Source organism: Odontomachus brunneus, unplaced genomic scaffold, assembly GCF_010583005.1.
Source record: "Odontomachus brunneus isolate Ranch 3 - 2012 unplaced genomic scaffold, Obru_v1 Obru_scaffold_091, whole genome shotgun sequence".
Taxonomy (NCBI): domain Eukaryota; kingdom Metazoa; phylum Arthropoda; class Insecta; order Hymenoptera; family Formicidae; genus Odontomachus; species Odontomachus brunneus.
In genome coordinates this window covers 1,145,375-1,170,338 of record NW_022639541.1, presented here as the reverse complement: position 1 = coordinate 1,170,338, position 24,964 = coordinate 1,145,375, and the positions used below count along the sequence as shown (strand labels likewise).

General features: G+C 44.3%; 1 protein-coding gene and 1 long non-coding RNA gene across 5 annotated transcripts in view; one reads left to right on the top strand and one right to left on the bottom strand.

The window, feature by feature from the left end:
* The window catches only part of LOC116848221 (discoidin domain-containing receptor 2-like), a 254,478-nt gene extending 230,854 nt beyond the window's left edge, over positions 1–23,624 (top strand). For all 3 annotated transcript variants that reach the window (XM_032824095.1, XM_032824097.1, XM_032824096.1), the window contains 4 exons: positions 1,119–1,319; positions 3,586–3,678; positions 14,479–14,620; positions 15,110–23,624. In XM_032824095.1, the coding sequence (XP_032679986.1) occupies positions 1,119–1,319; positions 3,586–3,678; positions 14,479–14,620; positions 15,110–15,532 (859 nt within the window). In that variant the 3' untranslated portion in view covers positions 15,533–23,624. The remainder of the gene's footprint in view (positions 1–1,118; positions 1,320–3,585; positions 3,679–14,478; positions 14,621–15,109) is intronic.
* LOC116848222 overlaps positions 1–24,964 on the bottom strand; it is a 68,071-nt gene that overhangs the window by 41,783 nt on the left and 1,324 nt on the right. Inside the window, exons 3-4 of one of the 2 annotated variants that reach the window (XR_004378931.1) lie at positions 24,420–24,546; positions 1,096–1,230 (exon numbers count right to left, since the gene is read on the bottom strand). This is a non-coding gene — a long non-coding RNA (uncharacterized LOC116848222). Of the gene's footprint in view, positions 1–1,095; positions 1,231–15,399; positions 15,494–24,419; positions 24,547–24,964 lie in introns of those variants that run through there. The other variant, XR_004378932.1, reaches the window with a different exon arrangement.

The following is a 24,964-nucleotide window of genomic DNA, read 5'->3' as shown; positions in this document are numbered from 1 at the left end:
CGAAACGGACGCCATGCCATGCCGCCGCCGTTAACAACGTCCGTACGAGCCTCCACGCCGGAATGCAGAAAGTGCAGCGCGATACGAGAGTCATTATCGCGAGATGGACGTCGATGACTCTCCCGGGCGGCCGACTCTTCGCGGCGATATCGAATTTTACTCCGCGTCGTCCTGATATTTCACACGTGTCTCTCGCACTTATATCTCCTTTTTTAAGGTAGACTTGTCATTGTGTTAACATGTTGAATACTGCAGCACGGTCACCGGCTGTTCTATAACGATGCATATCTCATTAAATTATGTATGAAATATTGATTAATTGCATTTGAGAGATCAGTTGTATGATCAACAGGAAATCAATGAGAGAAAGGAGAGGCAAAAAACTCAAATGTACTCATTTATTTACTGTGTTAATTCAAGTATCACTCAAGTTTTTGCACCACCGCGTCTCATTAAGTTACGTATGAAGTATTGATGGGAATATTCGGTTTTATCGAAGAAGATTTATTAGTAATATTTGGTTAATGGACCTGGCTCCAAAACCATTGAATAACAACAACAACATGAAGTATTGATCGATTGCACAGCCAATACAGAGCCAATAAGATACAATCTGGAATACTTATTTATACATACTACATTGTATATTAATACCTAGTAGTATATTGCTACTACATAGTATATTAATATCCACTAAGAATAGATATTTTTCTCTCAAGATGCAAGTATAGTAATCAGAGACCGTTTAATTCCACGAAATTTTCCATGAAATTTTCGTGTACGACAAATCGCGAGGAAATTCGTTCTGCTGACCATTGTTACTTTTTTTGATAATTCGATCATTAGTTGAGCTTTTGTGTACAATCCAAGAGAACGCAATCAACATATCAAAATTGCGCTTGCGTTCGCTGCGAAACGCAACGCGTCTTCATCGTCTTTGTAACGTGACGCAATTCCTGACGCGACAATGACGACGGAGAAACAAAGAAAAGGAAAATGCAAGGATCGGAACCCCAGTTAGTTCGAGCAGTGTAGTTACGAAAGCTTCGCGCAATCGTAATGCGCATTGGTGTCGATAATTTTGACTCAACTCACCAACAAGAGACACGATTGAACAGGTTGGACTTCCAAAGGGACGTGAGGATCTTGGCCGCTCTGGAAGATCGCAATATCGCACGTGTCCTGGGCGCCTGTTATCGCGAGGAGCCGTACTGCGTGGTGATGGAATACCTAGAACACGGGGATCTCTGTCAGTTCCTCAAGACGCATATCACTGCTGAGGACGCGCATTCCATGCCGATTGGCGTCAAGACACTTAGGTGAGTTCAGCTAATGACGTGGCTTAACGTTAATCCTTAACGTGAATTAACGCGGGTAAGCTCTTCCTCCTTTCTCCCTCATTATGCTTAAATTTTTTCACTCTTTCCTTCGAAACTCCCTCGTTCATTTCGATATTAATGAGTACTCGTTAATAAATATCTCCAGGCGAGAGAAAAGATCGGGAAAGAGAGATATTCGCAGGAGTTTGGAAATCATTAAATTCCCAATGTTTTTGTCCTTTTGAATGGGGCACACAATCGATATTGCCTTCAATTATTTTTCTGCTAACTTGTTATTTCATTGATAGAGCGACCCGGGCGCTGTTTATTAAAACATTCGCTGTCGTTTTTTTTCCGAACGAAAAAAAGAAAAAAACGGCACGCGCGCAGGATGTTTCGTGTAACTACCGCGTCGCGGAAATTGAACGTTTCCAAATAAAAGCGTACAGTATCTTCGAAAAATATCAAATTGGAGTACCCTTCGCAAATAAAACCGGCAAAAAGTCGTCGTGCTACGCATAGAGTAGCGTAGCCGTACATAAGCTCAAAATCAATATTACTGTTACGGGAAATATGAAAATTTTCGTTCTCCGCGACCGACCGCCGGGGTATTATTTATTACGACGACAGAGCGATTGGTTCTCTTCCCCCTGTTTCCCTCGTTCTCTCTCGCGAGCGTCGATGTCGCACAAGGAATCTGCGATCCCGTGTTTACGGTAATTACCGAAGTGCGCTGACAGCTATTATAAATTCCAGCTCGCGCGCGCGCTCGTCTGCCGATTTCCTCGTGACAACGATAAAAAACCGTCGAATGCATACGCCCGGAGATAAGTGCTCTACACGTTACAGATTGTCGATGCTTCCCTCTGCTGAGAGAAAAAATAGTTGATCCAACTATTGTTTAGTTATCTTTGGCCCCAACTTGCTAGCAATAAGATGCACATCAAGTTATTATCATTAGCATTATAATAAAGTTTAATTTAAAAAACGGTCCTCTTGACCATAATTTATAGTGGTTATTTGTCTGCGTGATTACAAAACTTTTGATTTCAAAACTTCTTGATGAATCTGGGCCAATGGCTTATAGGAATTTGGCCTCTTTTGAAGAAAATATCCGCGATCTTAATATTCAAGTTTACACTCTTTGATATGCATTGAGAGAAAAAGTACTTATTTGGTGGATGCTAATAACATACTTGCTCAAATCGCGAAATTCTCCTGTTTAATAATAAGTAAAAGAAACAGTTGCTTTCATGAATAACTGAGCTTTCAAGAAAACGTGTGTTTTCTCTTTTGAAAAACATTTCACATACTAGTATAATTTAGTATCTTATTAATACCCACCAAGAATAGATATTTTTCTCTCAAGGTGCAAGCTTAGTGTAGTAATCAGAGACTGTTTAATTCCATGAAATTTTCGTGTACGACAAATCGCGAGGAAAATCGTTCTGCTGACCAAACACTGTTAGTACCACACTTTTAGCGTTTAAAAAGAGATTACTTCTAGAACAGTTTATGTATCGTACTCAATCGAAGTGCCAACTTCACACCGGCTGATCGCGCGTTACCACGTTATTTCGCTCAGGAACATAAAGCCGCGAACAATTTCATGCAGAAGCGTGAAACACCGTCTCGAAGTCGGAGTAACAGCGCCATGACTCTGTTACAACCTCATTGCGACTCTTTTACGAGAGAAAGGGAGAGTGAAAATACCGGTACCCCCTCCCCCTCCGCGGTATCGGTTTTACGAGCTCGAGAGAGAGAGAGAGAGAGAGAGAGAAGTTCAGCTATTCATTGGGCCTCCTCGTGGAGTATTGGTGATACATACAGGTGCGTCTGCTTGTCTATATATAGTTACATCGGAGTGCGTAATGCGACGTGCCGCGTCGTTACCGGGGCTTAAAGTATTCGGGATTACGGGGCTGCCGTAGCACCGCAATCGTCTCTAACGAGCCCGGGCTCGGTTTCATTTCCGACGAAGCGCCGTCGCGAGTCGGAGAGTTAACACGCAATAAGTTTCTCCGGGGCGCGAGTTTGACGCGTTTATTAATCGTGAGCGACACGGCTGAAGCTCGGAGACAGCTCTCTGCCACTTGGATTCTCTCTCTTTCTCTCTGTCTCTCTCGGTACTCTCGACCCGCACCTGGGCGGGCGGTGGAATCCCACGCCGACGACGACGAGGACGGCGGTCGGGTCGGGTGGGATTCTCGCGAATACCTTAACTTTCGTCGCAGGCTAACTCACGCCACTTCCGTCGTCGTTTCAGTTTCAACTGTCTCATCTACATGGCGGCGCAGATCGCGTCGGGCATGCGGTATCTGGAGAACCTGAACTTCGTTCATCGGGATCTGGCTACTAGGTGAGTAACATTGGGACTTCGTCCCCGAAACAAATCCGCCGGATTCGCCGCTCTCATCTCCCGAGGATAAACTTACATCCAACGGCTGCCTGAGAGAGCCGCGTGCTCTTTAGCCGGTGGTAGCAGAGCAGCAGCCACTCACCCCGTTCGGCGACAGAGCCGGCTAAACGTTCGACCCTCGCGCCGCAAGTTTACCTGGCGACGCGATCCGCTGGCGCGTTGCACGTTAATCGAACTTGTAAAGCCGGACAACCGCGGCGAATGCGGCTGGAGGTACTGTTCATACTCTCCGATGCGTCGCGAAAATTCAGAGGAGACTCCATTGCGTGCAGCTCTTCTTTTCTTTATCGCGTGTGTTTATATTTTATTTTAAAGATGTCTTCTGTCTCTGATTACGCTTTCCTCGCGCTTACTTTTGGTAAACGCGCATCATACCGAAATTCGAAAAATTTCCCGAATCGGAATGATTTCTCGAATAAGTGTATGAAATAGCTTACTGAGGCTCCCACGAGCAACGTTAAAATCTAATTATCCCCCGCGGTCTTTCTCCCGCTGCTGTAACTTGCGCACAATTCTCAGATCAGACGAGAATCGAGCAATGCCTCAGCGGCGCGAGTACGGGGGCTTTGTTGTCTAGTTTCCCACGCGAGCGCGCCGATGCGTGCCAACGGGACGTAAGATCAGACGTTACGCAGAGAAGAGAATCTTCCCGGTCGACGCGCCGGAACGCCGGCGCGAGGAGAATTACAACGCCCCCGCTGCGCGTCGGCAACAATACCGTGGAACGAGTTATAATCCCTGGCGCGAGCGGGATATGGGAGGAGGAGAGGAATGATACCCTGTCGCGCGAAGCAGCTTGAAAAACGCAATTTCTCGCAGCGCGATTTATCGAAAAGTAATTTCGAAAGTCGGTCGGCCAGGCGATGGAGACGCGGCCTTCCGCCGCAACACGTGAGTGTCCCTACGTGGTTTTTTACGTTATTGCGGAAAGGATAAATGGATCCGCCGCATACTGCCTTGATTTATCTGCCGATGTAAACTCACTCATCCGCCGCGTTTCTCCCCGCCGTCTCCTTTTCCTTATCCTCCCTTTCTTTCCCTCTATCTCTCACTCTCTCCCTTTCCTTCTCTCCTTACTCTTTACACTCTCCTATTTCCTCACTTTTCTCGCGCTCACACTCATTCCTCACTCTTTCACTCCAATACTCTTTCGCTCACTCACTTATTTCCTCATTTCTCACTCCCTCATTCCAATACTCTTTCACTTACTCACTCATTCTCTTACTCCTTCACTTCTCACTCCCTCATCACGTTCTCACTCCTTCACGACCTCATTTCTCATTCTCTCATTTCTCATTCCTTCACTTCTCACTTCCTCGCTTTCCCTCTCTTCTCTTACACCTCATCAGCCGACGAGAGGTCGCGCGCGCAATCATTCTGTCGACTTGAAATCGCCGCGAATCGGGATTATCTTCCACCTCGGCATCCTTCGATTTCGCCGCGGCTCGGATCGCGCTGTCCGCTTTAATTGGCACAGTCTAATAACTGACAGAGATGTTCTCTCTCGCGGTGTGCGGTTGCACTCGGGGATGCTCGTACATTCGAAGAGGGTGGATTTTATCGCGCTCAGAGAACGACAGAAAGAGAGGGAGAGAGGCAACTCGACGCATCCGTTAAAACGGGACAGGGCCACCGATATCGATTCCCCCCGCTGCCTCCTCCTCCTCCTCCCCCCCGATGTTACACTCTCAGGATGAAATTGAATTATACCGGCCCCGCGGTGCATTTCCATAAGCCCCAAAACAAACGGAGGCCGGGAACCGCATGGGAAATCAACGATTTGTTAGTGAATCGTCGCGAGGAATGCAGCAAGAGGAGCAAGCAGCAGTTAGTTGCCGCGTTGAATGATGCGCCGCTGCGGCTTTGGCGGTAAATTTCAGCGTGTTTCTTTTTTCTCTTTCTCTCTCTTTCTCTACACTCTTATCCGCTCGTATTCAATCGTCGTAACTATCTGGATCAGCTTCCGCCATTGTGTCCCTCGGCGGGGAGAGCGCGGCGGCTGCTCGCGAAGTGATTTCTCCGGGTTTTTCGCAGGAAAACGGTCGCGCTCAGTCGACCCAGAGCGACGGCACAATGGGCGCCTTCCTCAATCCGACGTAATGGCCTAATATTCGTCACATTCGCGATTGATTCCCTCTTCGGGGCACTCCCATCTCGCGCGCGTTATCGACATTGAGCGTAATTCGAGATTGCCGAGAGGGACCGGGCGGTTTCGTCGGCTATAGAGAGAAAGGTGACCTCCGCCGAATATTTTAATATCGAAACTCATCGGCGGGGATATTTATTCCTCCTACCTTCCTCTCTGGGACCTTTCATCGACCACGCGGACGTGATTGCGGACGCAGACGCTGATAGAGCTGAGGATAACGTCGCGTTGGTAAAAGCGCACGCGCCTCGTCGCGATTCGACAAAGGGAGGACGTCAATTGACTTCAGGGTGTCGGAAATCGCCAATCGCGACTTCGTCAGTCACGTTTCCACAACAAAGCATTTTGCTTCTCTCGGCACGCCGCGCTACTCCTCGAAGCGGTAGCGCTTTTAAGATTCCGTTGGGTCGTTGCGTGATTCCTGCCGTATGTCGTGCGCTTGTCATCGACGCACAATAAATTATTATCAGCTCTGTTTTTTAACTGCGCTGCTAGTTTGACTGCACGCTACCTTTACAGATTGTAGACGATAACGACCCCGATGTGTTGTCAATTAAATGAATTTCTCTTTTCAAAATTATATCAATGTTACCCAAGAATACGATGGAAACTATGCAACAACCTAAACACACTTTTAACGCCGAGGGCTCGTACAGCTTCGTGAACCATAATGATCCTCACAAGCCACATAACGTATACAGTAGCCGTTACAGACGACCGCCGAGCCACGAATACAAAGTACACCCCGTATATGGAACGAAGTCCATCTATGCGCCTGTTATTGAAATGCAATGGCCATCTCGCCGAATCGATAGGACGTTTAGATGCACATATGTGCATATATGTATACTTCCATACAAACGCGCGCGCGCACACACACACACACATACACACAAACACACGTACGCTCGTGCACCCCCGCACAAGCCACCAAGCTCTCATAGCACGTGGGACCTAGTTTCCGTCTGGACAGTGTCTCTCAAACACTCGCTCGTAAATCTGCGGTACTGCGGGAGAGATGAAAAGAGAGGGAGGCAGTTCCTGAGCGAAGCCTCCACAGCGACGATATCAGATGCCGTCAGCATTTCTAAGGGCTTTTGACACGGTTTGACCCGTCGATTGCAGGAATGCCTCCAGAAGTATCGGCGGAACTACTTCTGCGTCGCCTCTCTCTCTCTCCCTCTCTTTCTCTCTCTTTATCTCTCTCGTTGCTCTCTCCCTCATCTCCCTCCCACGATCGATTGCCGCGTACAATTAGATCAATAAAACGCTGACTGAAATGAAAGGCCGGGTCATTCGACTACAGGAAGGCGACACGTTGTGACTGAGATTCACGGTTCGCGGAGTCCTTTTACGGAGTGCACTTGATAAGCATCGCGATAGCTGAACGATATTGAACGCGTGCGTTTTGATGAATTTGTGCGTCTGTAACACGACCACTGAGAGCTACTGTGTCGCTCACTCTGGGCATCGAAACAAGATATCTAATTTGCGCCGCTCACATTCCCACGGCGAAAACGTTGTCGCGCTGCAAATTTTGAAATACTTTCAGCCTCGTCCGAGAGAATTCAGAGAGAAAGAGAGAGATAAAAAGAGAGAATAAAGAAAGCAAGAAAAAAGAGAGCGAATATTCGCGTTTGCGATCGCAGCGCGGCCATGATCCTTGATTAAATTTTTCTACGCAGCGAGCTTTATAAAATTTTTAGTGACACGCGCGTCAAAATCCCGACGCGTTATCCTTCTCTGCGCTCGGCGAGAAAAAAGCACGATACGATCCGATCGCGTTGCAAATAGGTCGATGCCTTTTGTACGGGCGCGCCCGGGTCCGGAGTTCCGGGATTTAATCAAAATTTAATCAGAATTTAATGGCACCGCTGAACTCCCACTTTGATGGCACACGTCAGCGTGACGAACCGACGATTTTCAGTGAAATACGCGGCCGTACGGGAATTCCACCGTGGGGCATAAATTCTTCGTGACTGGCGGCGTCAAAAGAGAAATGGACATTGCGGATATCAATGGCGCGTACGCGATACTTTCCAAATGCATTTCGCCCTTTCTCTATCGCGCCGCGACCTCCGCGAACGCGCGCGCACGCGATTTATCCGTCGCGATAAACGAGAAAAAAACGGAGAGAGATAGACAGAGAGATCGAAGCGTTTTTATTCATTTAAATCGAGCACACCGGGGAGGATTCCGCGCTCGCTCGCGTGCGCCCGCGCGCGCCGTAGAATTCAAACAGAATCGAAACCGATCGACCTGACCGACCCGCAGTGTAAGATCTTAAGATATTCCTGGCAAATATTCTGAATAACGTTTTAAATTAAAGTTTGCCATATTTCAAGCAAAATAAATCGTTTATTTTCGATAAAATAATCGGTTTATTTTATTGATTGTATATAAGATTCTGCTCGAAATTCTATAAATTTCTACGAATTTCCATGAAATTATTAAATCAAATTATGAGCAGCTAAACTCTAATAAGCTTCCAACTCCATATTTTGTGGCATTTAAAATCTTAAATTATTTTTCGATAAAACTCGACTCTTAGGTCCGTATTAATAGTTGTTACTTAAAACTTGTCTCAGATGAAATACTCAGATTTTTAGTCAGATCCAAGTTCTTTAGTTAAATTATGATAAGTGTGGTATTTATATTTATAATCACGATTCAACTGAAAAGCTCATCTAACTCTAAATTGAAATCTGAGTATCTTACTTGAAAGTTTTAAGTAATGACTATTAATACGGACCTTAGTGGACTAATCACAATGAGGCCACTTCACTGTGATTGATTCACTAAAGCCCATGTCACACTACGAATTAGAGATAGAGAATTGCGGATTGAAGATTGGAACTTGACCAATTGGAGCCAAGCAGACCAAGACCAAAATGCATTGATTCGTCGAAATCTAACCCTCAGTTTCCAATCCGTAGTGTGACACGGGCTTTAGAGTCGGCAGTTGTAATCGGCCTGTTCAGTCGGTAGTTTGATTGGGCTTTACAGGAAACGTATAGAAAATGTCAGAAATTAGAGAAAGAGAGATAAAATTTTTTATCAATAAAATAATACGAATTATGATCTTATTATTCGCGAAACATGTACTTGAGTGCAGTGCAGCTACGAAGTCATTGTCGGAAGTAAGCCAAAAGAGAGAGGAGAAAGGGATAGGTAGGATCGATCGCTGATCGAACAGTGATGCAATTCAATTGGCTCGGAGGAAGAATGCGAGCGAATAAGACGGTCGATGGCACAGCGTGCGCAATGCTTTGAAGGTAGAGAGAATTTCGCGGCAGATTCTCCCTCGCTCTTCGCGTCGCACGAGAGCATTCGGCTTTCCTCCGTCGTCGAAGGATATCGTCAGTCGGGTTTGCGAACGAACGAAAGTAAAATCCCGCGGAACAAACTCCCCGCGCGAAATAGTCGGGCGACGGTAACGCTTGATAACGTTACTATTAACAGCGACATCGGCGGACGGTGATAGCGCGGACGATCGGGCGTACCGGAGTGAATAAACGTGCAGCCCGTCTGCAGGGAAAACCGCGACCCAAAGCCCGGCCAAAGCCTGTATTCCGTATTCCTGTATGTGGGTATTTCACATTCCGCTAAGAGAGATTTCCCTTCATCCTGTTGTGCATCGCAAATGTAGCGGTCCTGTTTTCCTTCGTCTCTTCTTCCCCCTTTCTCCCTCACTTTTCTCTGTTCTCACTGACGCGTGCACGAGTACTTAACGTTGGATCTCTCATATTTTCATTATTATTTTTATCATCGACTCTTAAATCGGGAATATTATGTGTCGTCTCGCGACATGCAACGTCGACTCGTGTATTCATTTTATGAAAAATTTTATTGAGGATTATTAATAAGAGGGTATCAAATAATACTCAGACTAATAGTCCTTACTTGAAATCTCTCTCAAGAGATATTCAGTTCAGAATTAAATGAAAGATTTTTCAGTTGAATTGCGATTACAGGTATAATTGAACTGAAAATTTTGGATCTAACTTTGAATCTGAGCTCATATATGCCAAGTTTCAAGTGATAACTGTTAATATGGTCCCCAGATTTAAATTCATAGTTAATTAAAGAATTAATAATTAATTTCTTAATTTATTAAAAGAAGTATTAACAGGATATCGCGTGTTACTTGAAATTTGCTTCAGGTGAAGCAACTAAACTTTAACTTAGAATTAGCTGTGAATTTTTCAGCTGACTCGCGATCACAAATACCGCGATCACAAGTACCGCATATTATATCTTTCAAATAGAAAACTCAAACCTAATTCCAAATTAAAATCTGAATATCTTATGTGAGACAAGTCTCAAGTAACGGTTATTAATATGGGCCTCAGTCTTTTCACTCGTCAAGATAAAAATTGTAAGTTCGACATAAGCGACATCGCGCTCTCTCCCTCTCCCTTCTTTCTCTCGTCAACAGAAATTTTCATTCGAAACTTCGCCGCAAGATCAAAAAGTGCTTCGACTCCTTCGGCAAAACTCCTCTATGCCTTTCTTGGCGGCGAATATCATTTCGCGAACTTCGACGCCGAAACGTTCCGCCTCATGCACTCAACTTGTAACAGCCATTCGACTGTTGACCCTAACATCGATTTTAGAGCGATAGAGCAAGAGACAGAGAGATAGGTAGGAAGGTAGAAGAGGTCGCGATTTCCTTTATCCTCCGAGGATACCAAAGACCCGGAAGAGAGAGAGAAAGAGAGAGAAAGAGCTTTATTCTTCGCTGACAAGAGCCTACGTGTTCGGGAAACCGATTAAAAATTCAAAGAGCGGCCTTTCCCCGTGCGCTCTCTTCTCCTCGCCGTCCTCTCCGCTGCTCTTCCCTGCCTACCTGCCACCTGAGCGGCCGGTGGGTCGCTTGTTTCTTTTGCAACGGGCATATCCAATATTCAGCTTTCAATTTAACTTGGCCGAACGTCCTCCCGCTTCACTTCGACATCGATACGCCGGAACCTCGGCTGCTTCAATTATACAGCCGCGCCAATCAGCCGAGTACACTTAACGTTCTCGTTTCCTATCGACAATAGAGCGCGCGTCAAATGGCCGAGCGATTCCAGAGTTTAACTTCAACCTCCGCGACTTGTACATTGACGGGAAAGAGCGATTCTACTTATTCAGCGAAGAAGTCGACGCGGGTTAGATATAGACGCACTTTCCACTTTCTCGGAGAAGAGAAAGAGAGAGAGAGAAAACTCGTCTTTGTTCCGATCTCGATTACAGACGCGAAGAGAACTGCCTTTCGTCATTCTTCAACTTATACTTTGACTTCGAGCCGTCTCCTTCTCTCTCGCAATCTCATCCCTCTAGCAACTTCCTCTCGCGTCTCTTGATGGTAATTTTATATCCGTAGCGCAGCTAATAAACGCATGGCGCGGTTCACGGATGAGAGATAAATCACGTGATGTATTATCGTGTATTAAATTAATAAATCAAGACGCCTCACGGCGATCGCGATTAAGCCACGTCGACGAATATATCGTGGGGAATTTTAGCGCAGACTACGCGCGCTATCTAATTTTAACGCATTCGCGATATATCAACGGGAGAATTTGCGGGAATTATTTAAATTGGACGTTTTCTTAGTGTGTTAATGCTTACTTAAATAGTATGCAAATCTTCAGATCGCCGAGTTCGTTAAATCTATTATGTCTTTGAAACCTCTCAGTGTCGCGCAAAAATATTGGTTTAAAAATTATCACAAAGAGAAAAAGAGAGAGGGAGAGATTCCATTTAAATCTATCACACAGATATCACACGTTCTTTATCGTCCAATATTAACATGGAGGACGTAGCGAAAACTATCGCGAATTCTTCGACAGCGACTTAACTCTCGTGTTCGCCGAGTTATCATTTTTCAGATCAACGAGCGGCGATTATTGGCCGGAGATGATCACGTCTGATTTATATTGCAACAGCTTCAATGTGAGGCGTGAACGCGGCTTATTGCATTACCGTCGTACTCTGGCAACATCGGGGTAGGACCGGGGTCAACCCTATCGACGCGGTGGTAGCCCGATGGCGAAGTAGCCAATAGCAATGATCGATAAAGCGCCCCTAATTAACCAGGTTCTGCCGCCAAATTGGAGCTTTGTTCCGCCGGTGAAATTAATTGATTCTATCTATTCCATAGCCCCGGTGCGCGCTTCTCGGATAACGTTTGCCCGGCGAGCCGTGTCTCTCCTCTCTCTCTCTCTCTCTCTCTCTCACTCATCCTCACCCTCACCCTTTCTCTCGCTCGCTCCCTCTCCCTCAAATAGCGAAGATTAGTTCGTCTTTAAAGCGAACTGGTCAATGTCTGAAGGCGGCTTTGAACGGAGTTGCATGAATGCTTATCCCCGGCCTCTAAGTTCTCCTCCGGGGAATGCGGCCGAGAACGTATCTACTGCTACCGTGGGGCCCACTCAAAGGAGGACGAGCAGTAGATGAAATATCAAACGCACTCGTGATAAGATTAAATAACAACCGTATCTCCCTTGCGCGCGCGTCCGCAGTATCATGTTTAGATGAATGGAATATCACGACTCCGCATATTCATAGCCCCCGATACGCCATGCTCCGGCCGGCGTTGTCGTCTCGTTATTTACACGTGCTGTCGCTGAATTTTTTAAAGCGTCACAACACAGAGAGTAATCGATATAACAGGTGCAGCCGCGGCGACATGTGCGCGTCTCGCTGGAAATGGAAACAATTCTTAATAACGCGTGTTCTCTCTCCTCTCTCCCTTCCCCCTCTCTCTTTCTCTCTTTTTTTTTCTCTCTCTCACACTTTTTCTATTAACCCCGAAGCTTGTAAATACACAGAGCATCTCCCGCCGAGCGTGTCGCCAATCATGATCCCATTAAAGTTTAGTCAACTCAACTCGACGGGAGAGAACGCGAGGTTTTATTATCTAATTACATCCGTGCGGTCGACGATTTGCCGGAACTTCCTCCCTTTTCGAGTCACGACTCGAGCAAACGACGCTCGGTGGGGATTTTTGTCGGGATGAGTTATCGTTTCAATTCTCGTGTCGTGTCGTATTCAACGTGGAACGTCGCCGCATGTGCAAATGCAAAAAATTTATTCGAACACTCTCCGTACGGTGTCGTGCCTGAAAATACGCTGCTCCGTCTTCGCGACTGCCTCGCGCCAACAAGAGAGAGAGAGAGAGAAAGAGAGAAACAGGGGAAGAGACGCTCTTCCCGAAGAGGGACTGTCTCGCCATTCCTCCCTCCTTCTCTTGAAAACGAAACGATTTACGACGATCGTAGAGCGCGGACGATATCCGCCGACTGCTCGCACGGGGGACTGCCATTGCGAGGTTTATTCACGCGTCCGATACAATTGCAGCGCGCATCCCCGGTGCACTCGGGTGTGCAGGAAACGTGGCCCGACCACATTCGCGAGCAAATGTTGCATGTAGACAACCATTCTCGCTTCCGGTTGACTGCCATGCACAGAATGCGTGCGCGTATGCAGATTGGCGGGCGCGCTATGCACTCCACGCGTACCTACGCGAAGATCGATCCGTACTATACTCGCGCCTCTCTTTCAAACGAATCGCCCGGAAAAGTACTCGATTCCAGCCGGTGGCGCGCGTCTAGCGATTCGCCGCAGAAATACCCCGGCTGTCTTCAAAATCGAGTGTCATGCTCGCGTGCAATTAGCGGATTGACCTATCAGAGGCGTACTTGAAAAAGGATTCTGTTGTCGGAACGAAAATTTGGCACGTCGAACCAAAGTTTGGTTAAAATGGCACCAAACAAATGTTTTTCAACTGTTATCAAAAGATTTATTGCCGCCACGTGTGTTTGGCTTTTTCAATGATGACGTGCAAGAGAGACCGGGGCTAGAAGTTACAGTTTTCGATCTTCTCTACTTAGTATAGATGAAAAAACACGGTAATGCTAACTAAATCGTACTAAATATTTTAGTTCCAGATACAAAAATAAAGTTTTTAATACGAATGTATCCGTTCACACTTTACTTAGGATTTTCTGCAAAGATGAAACGAGTCACAAAAATTATGTGATTTTGTTATCCATTTCATTACACTTCACGTCAAGTTGAGAAACACAAAAAAGAATTAATCGACACGGGCATATTTTTTATTAGATCTCTTAAGCCCATACTAGTCGCCACTCGAAAGTTGTTTCATGCAAGATAAACGGATTTAAATTCAGACTTGAGTTTCACAGTTGAATCTTATGATACGCGACGTTGTATTTGTACTCGCGATTCAACTAAAAAACATCTCACATCTCGCTGGAAATTCAAATCCGATAATCTCACTTGAAACAAGTTTCAAGTAACGATTATCAATACAGGCCTTAATAACGCAAGTGAATTAATTAACGACTCGTCGGAAAGACTGTCGAATGTCGAAGGATCGAGCGCGAACGTGAAGGTTGCGATTTCGCGCGGAATTAATAATGAATAAAGATAATGAAATTAATTAATTTAACCAGACACTGTGATAAATATTACGTTGATAATAAAATATTAAATTTTTCACGTTAGTAAGATATTACATATGAACGAAGCAAAATTAATAACAGTCTCGTGTTCTCTCTGTAACACGATTGTTTTATGCACAGGAATTGTCTGGTCGGCAAGGCGTACCACATCAAGATCTCCGACTTCGGCACGGACAACGAATTGTACTCCTGCGATTACTACAAGGTCGATGGTGCCATGCCGTTGCCAGTACGATGGATGGCATGGGAGTCAATATTTCTGGTAAGCTTCAGCAGCTTCTGAACATTTTTCCATATGACGTATCGGGACAACGACGTGACGATTTAATCCTTTGTGTTTCCCAACGTGAATATACACGTTGTTGGTTTCAAACCTGACTCATTATTTTTATCTAACCACGAAATTCTTTAAAACATTCTGAAACATTGCATAAAGTATGCGTGAGTTATGTCACAATGTTACAAATTTCTTCCTTTGTTCTCACTTTAAAAATCTCTAAGAAAATATGAAAGTTATGAGACATCAACCTATTTTTATCACATTTGGAAATTGACACCTGGTAAGATAGAATTTTATTACATTGAATAGAAGGAAATAAATAAATTTTTTCTCTCGTCCTTTCTTTGAAAACCTCTAAGAAGAAATAAAAACCACGAAATATCAAGCTTTACGAATAGTTAGACCTGCTCGAAAAAGAAATTCTAAGATTGTCAAAGAATACTAAAATCCACCATTGTGCTCGGTTTCCAGGGGAAATACACAACGAAGAGCGACGTATGGGCATTCGCGGTGACTCTGTGGGAGATCCTAAACCTCGGCAGACGTGTACCGTACGAGCACCTAACGGACGAGGAAGTGGTGCAAAGCTTACGGCAATTGCACCATGCCGCCGACTGCGCAAGCAACGGCAGCAGCAACGTCAATCCAGAGGACGGCTGCAAAGAAGATTCCGGTGGTAGTGGTGGTGGTGGCGGCGGCGGTGGCGGTGGTAGCGGTGGCGGTGGTAGCGTGGGCAACGGCTTTGACTACTTGCCGCGACCCACCGCCTCCTCCAAGGACATCTACGATCTGATGCTCGAGTGCTGGCGACGAGAGGAGAACGAGAGGCCGACCTTCCGTGAGATATCGCTCTTCCTGCAGCGGAAAAACCTGGGTTACGCGCCAACATCCTGATATTGAGCCCCGTGCAACAACTCCGGCGATCACGGCGACTTTCTCAACGGTCATCCCGCGGGATTTCAGAACGGGCCGACGAGCGGCCTGGAAACGGGTCGGCGAGCGTGCGACGACAGGCTGCGGACTCGCTCGAGAAATCGCAGGAATCGAGTGGCCGTCGAGTGAGGACAGACGGAGGAACGCAGGTGCGAAGAAATGGGGCGGCATGAACGACAGAGCAAGCCTCCGTAAGAGGAAGAGACTGCGCGCGGTGCGCGCCACGGGAATGACGAATTGTTGTAGAATCACTCACGCGACATCGAAATGACAAGTACAACGACAACGGCGATGATCGTTACCGTCTCCGTCAACGAGACGGCGGGACCCGGGGAACCTGGACTACCGCCGTGCGACCCGGAATCCGTCGAGCCGCGACCTCGTCTCGACCTTCGGACAACGAGTATACCGTAGCAGGCAGGAAGTAACCTTTAGGATAGATAGAAGAGTAAGGAAGCGTAAGGAGTCTCTCGTTCCTTCAAACGAAGACTTTCGCCGACGCCTCTCTCGGAATTTATATTGTTAGGGAGAATTCACACCTTGACAGAAAGGCAAAAGCCAATCAGGACTGGCGCTGGTAGAAAAGCAGAAACTATCGACTATCACCTGGTGGTCAGCGCGATTAACTTCTGTCTTTCTGTTTTCTGCTCTTCTGCCAAGGTGTGAATTATTCTTAAAACTTAATCTATAATACGCTCTTTGTTTTTTGTTCTTTGTTTTTTTCTAGTTTGAGGCTTAAAGTTTGAGTCACAAAGAAATAAAGAGAAAGAAACAGGAAGCAAAGAACACATTGTAGATCAAGCTTTATACTTCGAGCTGCCACGCGCATCGCGAAAACACGACAACTGGTCTGCGTCAGACATTCTGACAGTAGCAATAGCAGCAGCAACGCGAGTTGTACTCGCATGCCATTTCGTCTTCTCCGGGAGTCTCGTGATCGCCGCGTGGAGTACGAATCTCGGGGAGAGAAAAAGCAACGTTAAGCTTTCTCCCTCGAACGGGCGATGAGAACAAGAGAGAATGAGAAAGAGAGATAATGAAACGAAGACAGACCGTGAATCTGCAAACACGACAATCGGATGAGAGCACAATAAAAAGAATAAGTATGCCTCTCGTAGATGACAGTAGCCGCGCTATAATCCACAGGGAATCGCACGTACGCGATTATCGAAGGAAGACAACGACGACAACGACGGAGGCAGCAGAGGACGACGGCGTTTGCGAGATCGCGCGGAGAAGGGTTTCTCTCTCTCTCTGTCCCGCGATCTCGCCGACAACCTCTAAGAGCAATACGCGTGTAATTAAAATATAATAATGATAATACACAGCTGCGAACATTCCTGCGTGGACGGATGGGTCCCGGGATCCTGTTTGATCGCGCGGCAATTATTAATAGAGAGGGGGAGGAGAGAGAGAGACACACAGAGCCCACGTGATAGCCGCAAAGGACAGGAGAGGGATCGTTTACTTAAGGAGGATAATTAGCAAGTTCCCCTCCGACGGGAACTATATATTGTTTCGATTAAGAGGGGTTACATGGAGAAAGAGGGGGGAGAGAGAGAGAGAGAGAGAGAATTGCGCAAAGCAACATCGACGGCAATATAGTGCGATTATACCGACATTAGACTTAAAACTACGACGACTGTTCGGAGTTAATCATCGTGAAAAAAAGCAGCGTTATAAATATGAGTGTACTCGTGAACGCGTGGGTATCTGTACCCTGCCTTGACCATCCCTCCTCCCTCTCCTCTCCACGCCCCCTTCTCATATTCTTCCCTATCGCTCTCTTTTGCTATCTTTGAACGTGTATATCGTAATTATCGTCCCAGGTACTCTGGATCTCTAATTGTGAGACAAATCTACTTGGTCTGTGTGTACGTGCGCGCGTGTGTCAGTGAGTAAGTGAGTGAGTGTATATAATTTACATCGCGAAATTCTTTATCGTCATGAGACGCACAACATATCGCGCGAGACGACGAAGCGCGGCGTTGTCGCCGATGTAGAGCGATCGAGTGAATCGAGAACCGTCTCGCGCTTTTTCGCGAGACGCTATTTTTCGTCTGCGTGTATTCGAATTTTCGCATATATATATATATATATATATATATATATATATATATATATATGCATGTATATGTATATGTACAATGGCGCGTACAATAATACAGCGCAAGTGTAACATAAACCATAAGTCGACGTGAGCGCACACTGTCGGAGGGTACGCAATGGTTAGTGGTGGTGGAGCTCTTACCGGCGGCGTGGGGAGGTAAGACAGTCGAGTGACTGCATAAAGATTTCTCGATAGTAAATGTTTTCTTCGAAACGTGTCGCTATTTCAATCAACAGTTAAGAAGGGAAGCACAGTTTGTACGTGGATGAAACTACGTTGATGTTGTGTAAACTCTAGAACGAGTAAGTCGTAAGTTAAGCGCGCGAAGTGGGGTTATAAAGAACATGAAGTTCAACTTCACGACGCGTTCAACTTCACACTGCCGGTCCAGATGTGTTATTTCGGCTGAATTTTTTTCTATACGTTTCATACCGCTTCAAAGTCACGTCATTTAAAGCGTTTAAACATATTAAATTGTAAAACGTGTTAAGTGACATAACTTGAGACTGTAAGGGATATGTATAAAAATAGATTCAACCAAATTATACGTTTATGCGTAGAAACACCACGCTTGGATTTGCGGTGCTGTTCTCAATATCGGGAGATCGGTAATAGGCTATACGTATCATGACTATGACACATCATAATTGTAACTTTATAACGTTAGGCGGGATCAATGAAAATAAGAAATTAGAATATTGTACATATACATAGGCGCATTTCCATTTGTGTGTGTGTGTGTGTGCGTGTGTGTGCGTGTGTGTGATAAGGAGTGTTATCCATGCGAGGGAGAGTGAGAGTGTGTATGAAAGAGAGAGAGAGAGAGAGAGAGAGAGAGAGAGAGAGAGAGAGAGAGAGAACGCACGAGATTGGGGCGGAATCGGCAAGCGAATCGAATTTGTCCGCGTGAAAAAGCGCGTTTCACACGCTCTCGCGCGTACATTCGGTTATTAGCGTACGGACGGCATGAGAAAAAGGGAAGAGAAGAAAAAAACGTACGGCAATTGTTTAGCTTCCGAATCGACGAGATGTTCGTGGCGTGAGGAGACGGACGAGCGCGACGAGAATTCGACATATCGGAACGTTCCTCCCTAAAATTTCAACGAGACCGTGGAAACCGTGGAAAAGAAAAAAAAAGAATGAAAGCCGAAAACGGGAGAGTACGATCACATCCTCTGAACGCGTCGGTGACGACGACAACGACGCGCGCAAATTCGTCCGGCGTTCGCGCGTCACAACATCGCCCCGTCTCCAATCGTATTCCGGTGTAATTTCGAGCCGACATCTTTAAATAGGCTCCGCGTATTTATATACACCAGATGGATATACTATTACTAAATAAACTTATGCGACACTTAGCGGATAGGCGATGTTACCGTTATACTATTAAAATACTATTTATATATAAATTGAACGTAATATCGCGTATTAAGGAGTAGAGACGACACGGAGGCATAGCCATGCGTATAGTTGAGGTACTCGCGTTGAATTTAAACGTAACTGGAATTGCTTCTACATGCTTCTCCTCTCCAACGAGGGACCGCGCGTCCAAGACGAGCAAGCGAACAAGACGAAACACAATAGAGAATATTTGGAGAAAAGGCAACGAAAGTTTCGCACACACGAAATTCAGTGCGAAGCCACGCGCGCTTATGCGCGCTAGTTTTGAGGCAACAGAGACACACACTGCAAATCCAAGTGTGATATTTTAGTCGAATATCTTTTTATCTTTTTATACGTTTCTTACGCATTTTTAAATCACGTCATTTGACACGTTTAAATGTATTAAGTCATAATTTAGTCGTCTTAAACATGTTAAACGATGTAACTTAAAACTGCAAGAAACGTATAAAAAAAGCTTTGGTCAAGTAATACACTTAAAAATAACACATGGATTTGCAGTGTAAGCAATACTGATTTTTTTGGTTTTGCTAGAAAGAGACAGAGAAAACGGAATGAAAATAGTAATAGTGCCGATCGATCGACGCAAATCGAACGTTGTTTACCTAAGAGCGAGCGAGCGAGGAAGCGAGAGAGAGAGAGAGAGAGAGAGAGAGAGAGAGAGAGAGAAAGAGAGAGAGAGAGCGCAAGCGAGAATATACCGAAACGCGACATATACGTATAATTTTGTGCCATCGCGAGGAATCGATCGATTAATTAAATTCACCACCGGTTGTGACTGAGTTGAAAACAATAATAATAATGATAACCGAACTACCGCAGCCGCGGTAGGCGTTTTTAGTCCAAAGCAGACTGCCATTACCTACTACCTAGAAGACGATAATAGAGAACGAATTGTAGTTGCGTTTAGATTCGCCAACATAAGCATAACGCTGCCTTTGGCTATATTGTTGCCCCTTACTGCTAACGAGTAACTCACTTGTCTACTCATGTGATAATTTAGTATATCTCTACGTACTACCTGTACCTACCAATTCGGAGTTCTTCGTAGCGAAAGGATTATCTCTGTACTTCTTCACTCCCTTCGCCCTTTGTCGCGAATTTGCCACTCGACCGGGGATCACGACTCGATCGCTCCTCTCGATAAAAATGTCGAATGCGGACTAATTGCGAGGATCGATCGAGAACCCGAGGATCTCGTCAGTCGTGGGACCTAACAACTTCGTCGAGCGCGCAAATTCAGAGCATTGGCTGCTCCGTAATTTCGCGAAGGTCGCTGCAGAAAGCGCACGGTGTTGTGAGTCGCGGCGTGATCAAGATCTCGCACGCGTAATCCTTTCTCTACGCGAAGACTCGCCACTATAATCTAGATAGCTTACTTCTACCTAGTGTGCCCTTTTTCCAGTGGTGGTTAATTGTATTCTTTGCGGACAATTCGAGCTCTGCCACAATGGCGTCACCGGGGTAATAAGCCGTTCAGAATCACGACATCTCCGAGAGGGAAGCGACAGCCGGATACATTTGGCTCGTGCGTTCCGGAATATACACGAGTGTACTACACGCTGAGTCGGTGCGAGATTTCGTTCCTTTCAAGGCGTCACGTGGTCGACAGGCTCCTCAACCTTAATCGCAACGACGTCTCGAAAACCTTCATCGCGACACGACCACACACGCACACTTACACTTACATATACGTACGCGCACACACATACACACGCTGCTGATTCCTTCGGTATGTATATTTTTAAACACACTTATGATCGACAATCACGCTTGCCTCGGAATTTAGGGGATATACTTGGCGCCGATCGCGATTTCCTTGAAACACGACTCACGGGCAATGGTGTTAGCATTTCGCGAATAGTTTGTTTAGTGAGACGCGAGACTACTCAATCTGAAAGGAATTGATTTCTAACGCGTACGATAATTTTCTTAACGCGCGCGCGAAGAAAGATATTTATACACGGAGAGAATATTGTAGTAAAAATTACAAAAAAAATTTGTTTAAGATCTATATTATATTTTTTTAACTCCTTATACAGAATTATGACCGAAATTACTGTATATTTGTTTCAAAATATTATGTACGTTTGATTTTCTGCTATAACATTATTGCAATTACACTTGAATATGTTCTTTTCTTTTATATTATATACCAGGAATAGATGGTCAGAGAGTGCAGCCAAATGCTCATAGGCTACTAGGCTCTGATTCACGGTTAAAATTGGTTTTGAAGCTATTTTAGCTTTAAAATAAAGTTTATAAAAGTGCGTAGGATATAAATATGCAAGTGCCAAAGTAATCGGACCTGATGTTCAGACCTGAGAGATATAGCCCATTGAACATTCTACTTCCACGAGATGTTAATTTCAAGACGCACACTTGCGCAAAGACTGCCTTAGATCTAAGGTTTAGAATCTGAGGTCTCTCGATACTGTGAAAAAATGTATAACCAAATACTGATTGACCGTACTGTCACAAGTGACAAGTCTGATCGAAATGTGATTGTTATGTAATAAGCACAAAAACCGCGGCTGTAGTTCAACGCGGAGAGTACTGATACCTTGTGAAAGTGTAATGTTCAGTGAGACCATAATCTCTGGAGAATAATCCTTCGATCACACTTTGATACCTGCATATTTGTAATCTACGCACCATAAACTATTTTAAGTCCAAAATGGTTTCAAAATTTTTTGATCATGAATCTGAGACACTTTTCAGGCCTCATTCTTTACTATTTCATATAATTTTAGTATAATCCAGCTCTACAAAAAACGCGAAAAGAGATGTAATTTTAACTGCACTTTTACTGCAATATTCTTTCCGTGTACGTCTCTTCACGTACGACAGACGAACGCGAACACATAGATCATCATCTACAGGGTCACGCAGGGTCATGCAGCGAATCACGCTTTCTCAAAGCAGAGGCAAACATTGATAAACTCGGTGGATAATGCTGGTCAATTGCGGTGTATCTTTTCTCGCGGTTAAAGTCGCGCGCACTGTATACGGTCGTCGTTTGTTTCTTTAATCAATCATTTATCGCGTGAAGTCGACACGACGAAGCTAGAACTACATCGTGTAATACTCTGGTCGAAAAAACCAGAGTTGGTCTTGGACCAGAGTAGGTCTCTGATTCTAGAGAAAAAAAGCGGCGCCGTGATGGGAAGCCCGAAGATCGCGGCAATGAAATCGATTACAATGTTGTACTACAATCACGTCACGCGTATACGTGTACTACGAGTAAATTTGTTTCGCGCGAGCACACGATGAAGCATGTTTTCGCTATAATACCTGATTGTTAACCTCTATCGGTGGAATTGCGGGGGAGTCTACAGGTAATTGCGGGAAAACTGGGGAGAGCTCATCTAGTTGTATCTTCTATATCCAGGTAAGGGCAACGCACGGCCACGTTAGAGGATTTCGAATGTTCCCTCTTCCTCCCTCTCTTTCTCACTCTCTCGCGAAGAGAATCGAGAGATCATTTCCCGAGGATCGCGAACGATCATTCTTGAACTCCACGCGAGAGACGAGGGAGAAATTCGAAACCGGCGAAACCGAGACCACCGGTCACGGTGAGTTGCCCATGCCTGTTCTAACGCTATCGAACCTTGATCGTTATAGTCATAAAATTATTTTGTACTAAGAACTGTTTATAATTTTGTATCTAATCTCTGTAAATATATATCAAGCAGATTGTCTATGAGTAATAAAGCTTAAACAAACTCGATTTATAAGTAGACTATATATATATAAATATAAAAAAACGGGAAGAAAAGAAGTATATATATATATATATATGAAACAAATATATATATATGAAAATACAAGTATTTATAATATATCTATATTTTAACTAGTCATATAAGGCAGCAAGAGATGTAAGTAAATTTCGCATAAGCGCGGATATCGGTAACGTAACAATGTACAACGATTTAGGGAATATTTGTATTATAAAGACGACAATTAAGGGACAAATCATAAAAAAAAAGTATACATGTTACTCAGTAGCCGTGTGTGTGTGATGCGTATATGTACATGTGTGTGTGTGTGTATGAGTAGTGTGTTGTGTATGTGTATATATATATATATATACACATATATACATATATGCATGGCACATAATATTTACCACCTAGACTAACTAGTCATGTACGGCACTTTATAGCAATTAAAGTGTATCCCTGACGACAAACGCGCGAACGTGCAACGTTGTGTGCTGTTCTTTGACTCTATTCTTGCTTTAAATAGGGAAACGTCGAAAGAAAGAGAGAGAGAGAGAGAGAGAGAGAGAGAGAGAGAAAATGACGCGCAATACACTACTACTAACGCAATCGAGAACGATCGAACAACGCCCCATGATCGTTGATTCCCAAGCAAATTTATCAATTTCGACTTTGCCGCACATTTCGCTCAGCTCGAACGCTGCGCGTACACATTGTGAACGAATTCCACCGGGAAAACGTGAATTTTGCCGTAGACCCGAACATATCATTTAAATAACTTACACGTGTATCTCATTAAAAGAAAAACAACATGCAACACTTGTGTGTGTAAGTTCTATTATCCATTGTCACTATCCATTAAAGAAGCATGATACCACATCATAAATATTTATAGATATTTCCACGACGTATTTCCAAATCATAATAAATTGCACAACTTAAGAGAGATAAAGTCTGATCTACAATGTATCTTTTGCTTCCTGTTTCTTAGATTCTCTTTCTGGCTAAAGGCTTAAGGTTTAAATCAGGAAGAAATAAAGAAAAAAAAACAGAAATAAATAATAGATCTGGACTAAGAGACATGCATAGCAAAGCAACGTTTTCATTCGACGAAATCCAATGCATTGCTCGTACGCTAAGTGAGGAGACGGATCCTGTGGCCCGAGCGACAATACGTCACACCTGCACGACTTCCGATAAGTGTAAGCGAGCAGAAATACAAGCGAATATCAACTGTGTACACCTAGCGAAGAACAGTTCAGAGCGCACGGCTTGACACAAACAATATCTGTTTTTAGAGTCGCACAAATTTCGCGTAGAACTCGCTAGAAAGTTGAAATTCTCACACATTAGATCAAAACAGAGTCCTTTCTAGGTTTAAAATTCTTTAGTAAAATAGAATGCAAAAGCAATATGTCAATGTCCGAAATCAATCGAAATATCAACACTGTGAATGGAAACAAAAAAAATATCATCTATGCATATTAATATGCATCGACGTTATTCATTGTAGAGATTTGAATTACAAAAGATCATCATAGACAGATGCAAAAACTCGACGGTCACCAAGTATATATCATAATTAAATATTTGTGATAAGGATCAAACTTACAGTCAAAGTAACGAATCATAGTCCAATCCATATTAACCCTCCATGGGCACACTGGATCCATTTTATCCACAGTAAATTTTCACTCTTGAATATTTCTGAAGGGAAAGCTGGATTTTCCTAATTAAACCTGTAAACATTAGACTCAAGTAGTGATTATACATAAAAATAAAAACATGTGGGATATTTCAAAAAGTATCCCACAATTTTTTCAGATTTTTTTAAAGCTTAGAACAGTTAAAAAAATTTTGTCGCGGACAAAATAGATGCAGTGTGCCATGAAGGATTAATATAGACTCATGCTTTATCGCGCAATGAATTATAATAAACATACACTGATGCAGAAGTGACAAACTCACCAAATATATGCAATTTAAATTTCAATAACAAGGGAATATTGTATAGTCATAATAAGCAGTGTAAACTATATTCACGTCGGATCACGCATCCGCGAGGAATACACAAGTTGACAAGCAAAAATCCATGCCGCAAAAAAAAAATTTAACCACAAGAATCTTTTTTCTCTTCTTGTCGCGCGTGGAATGAAT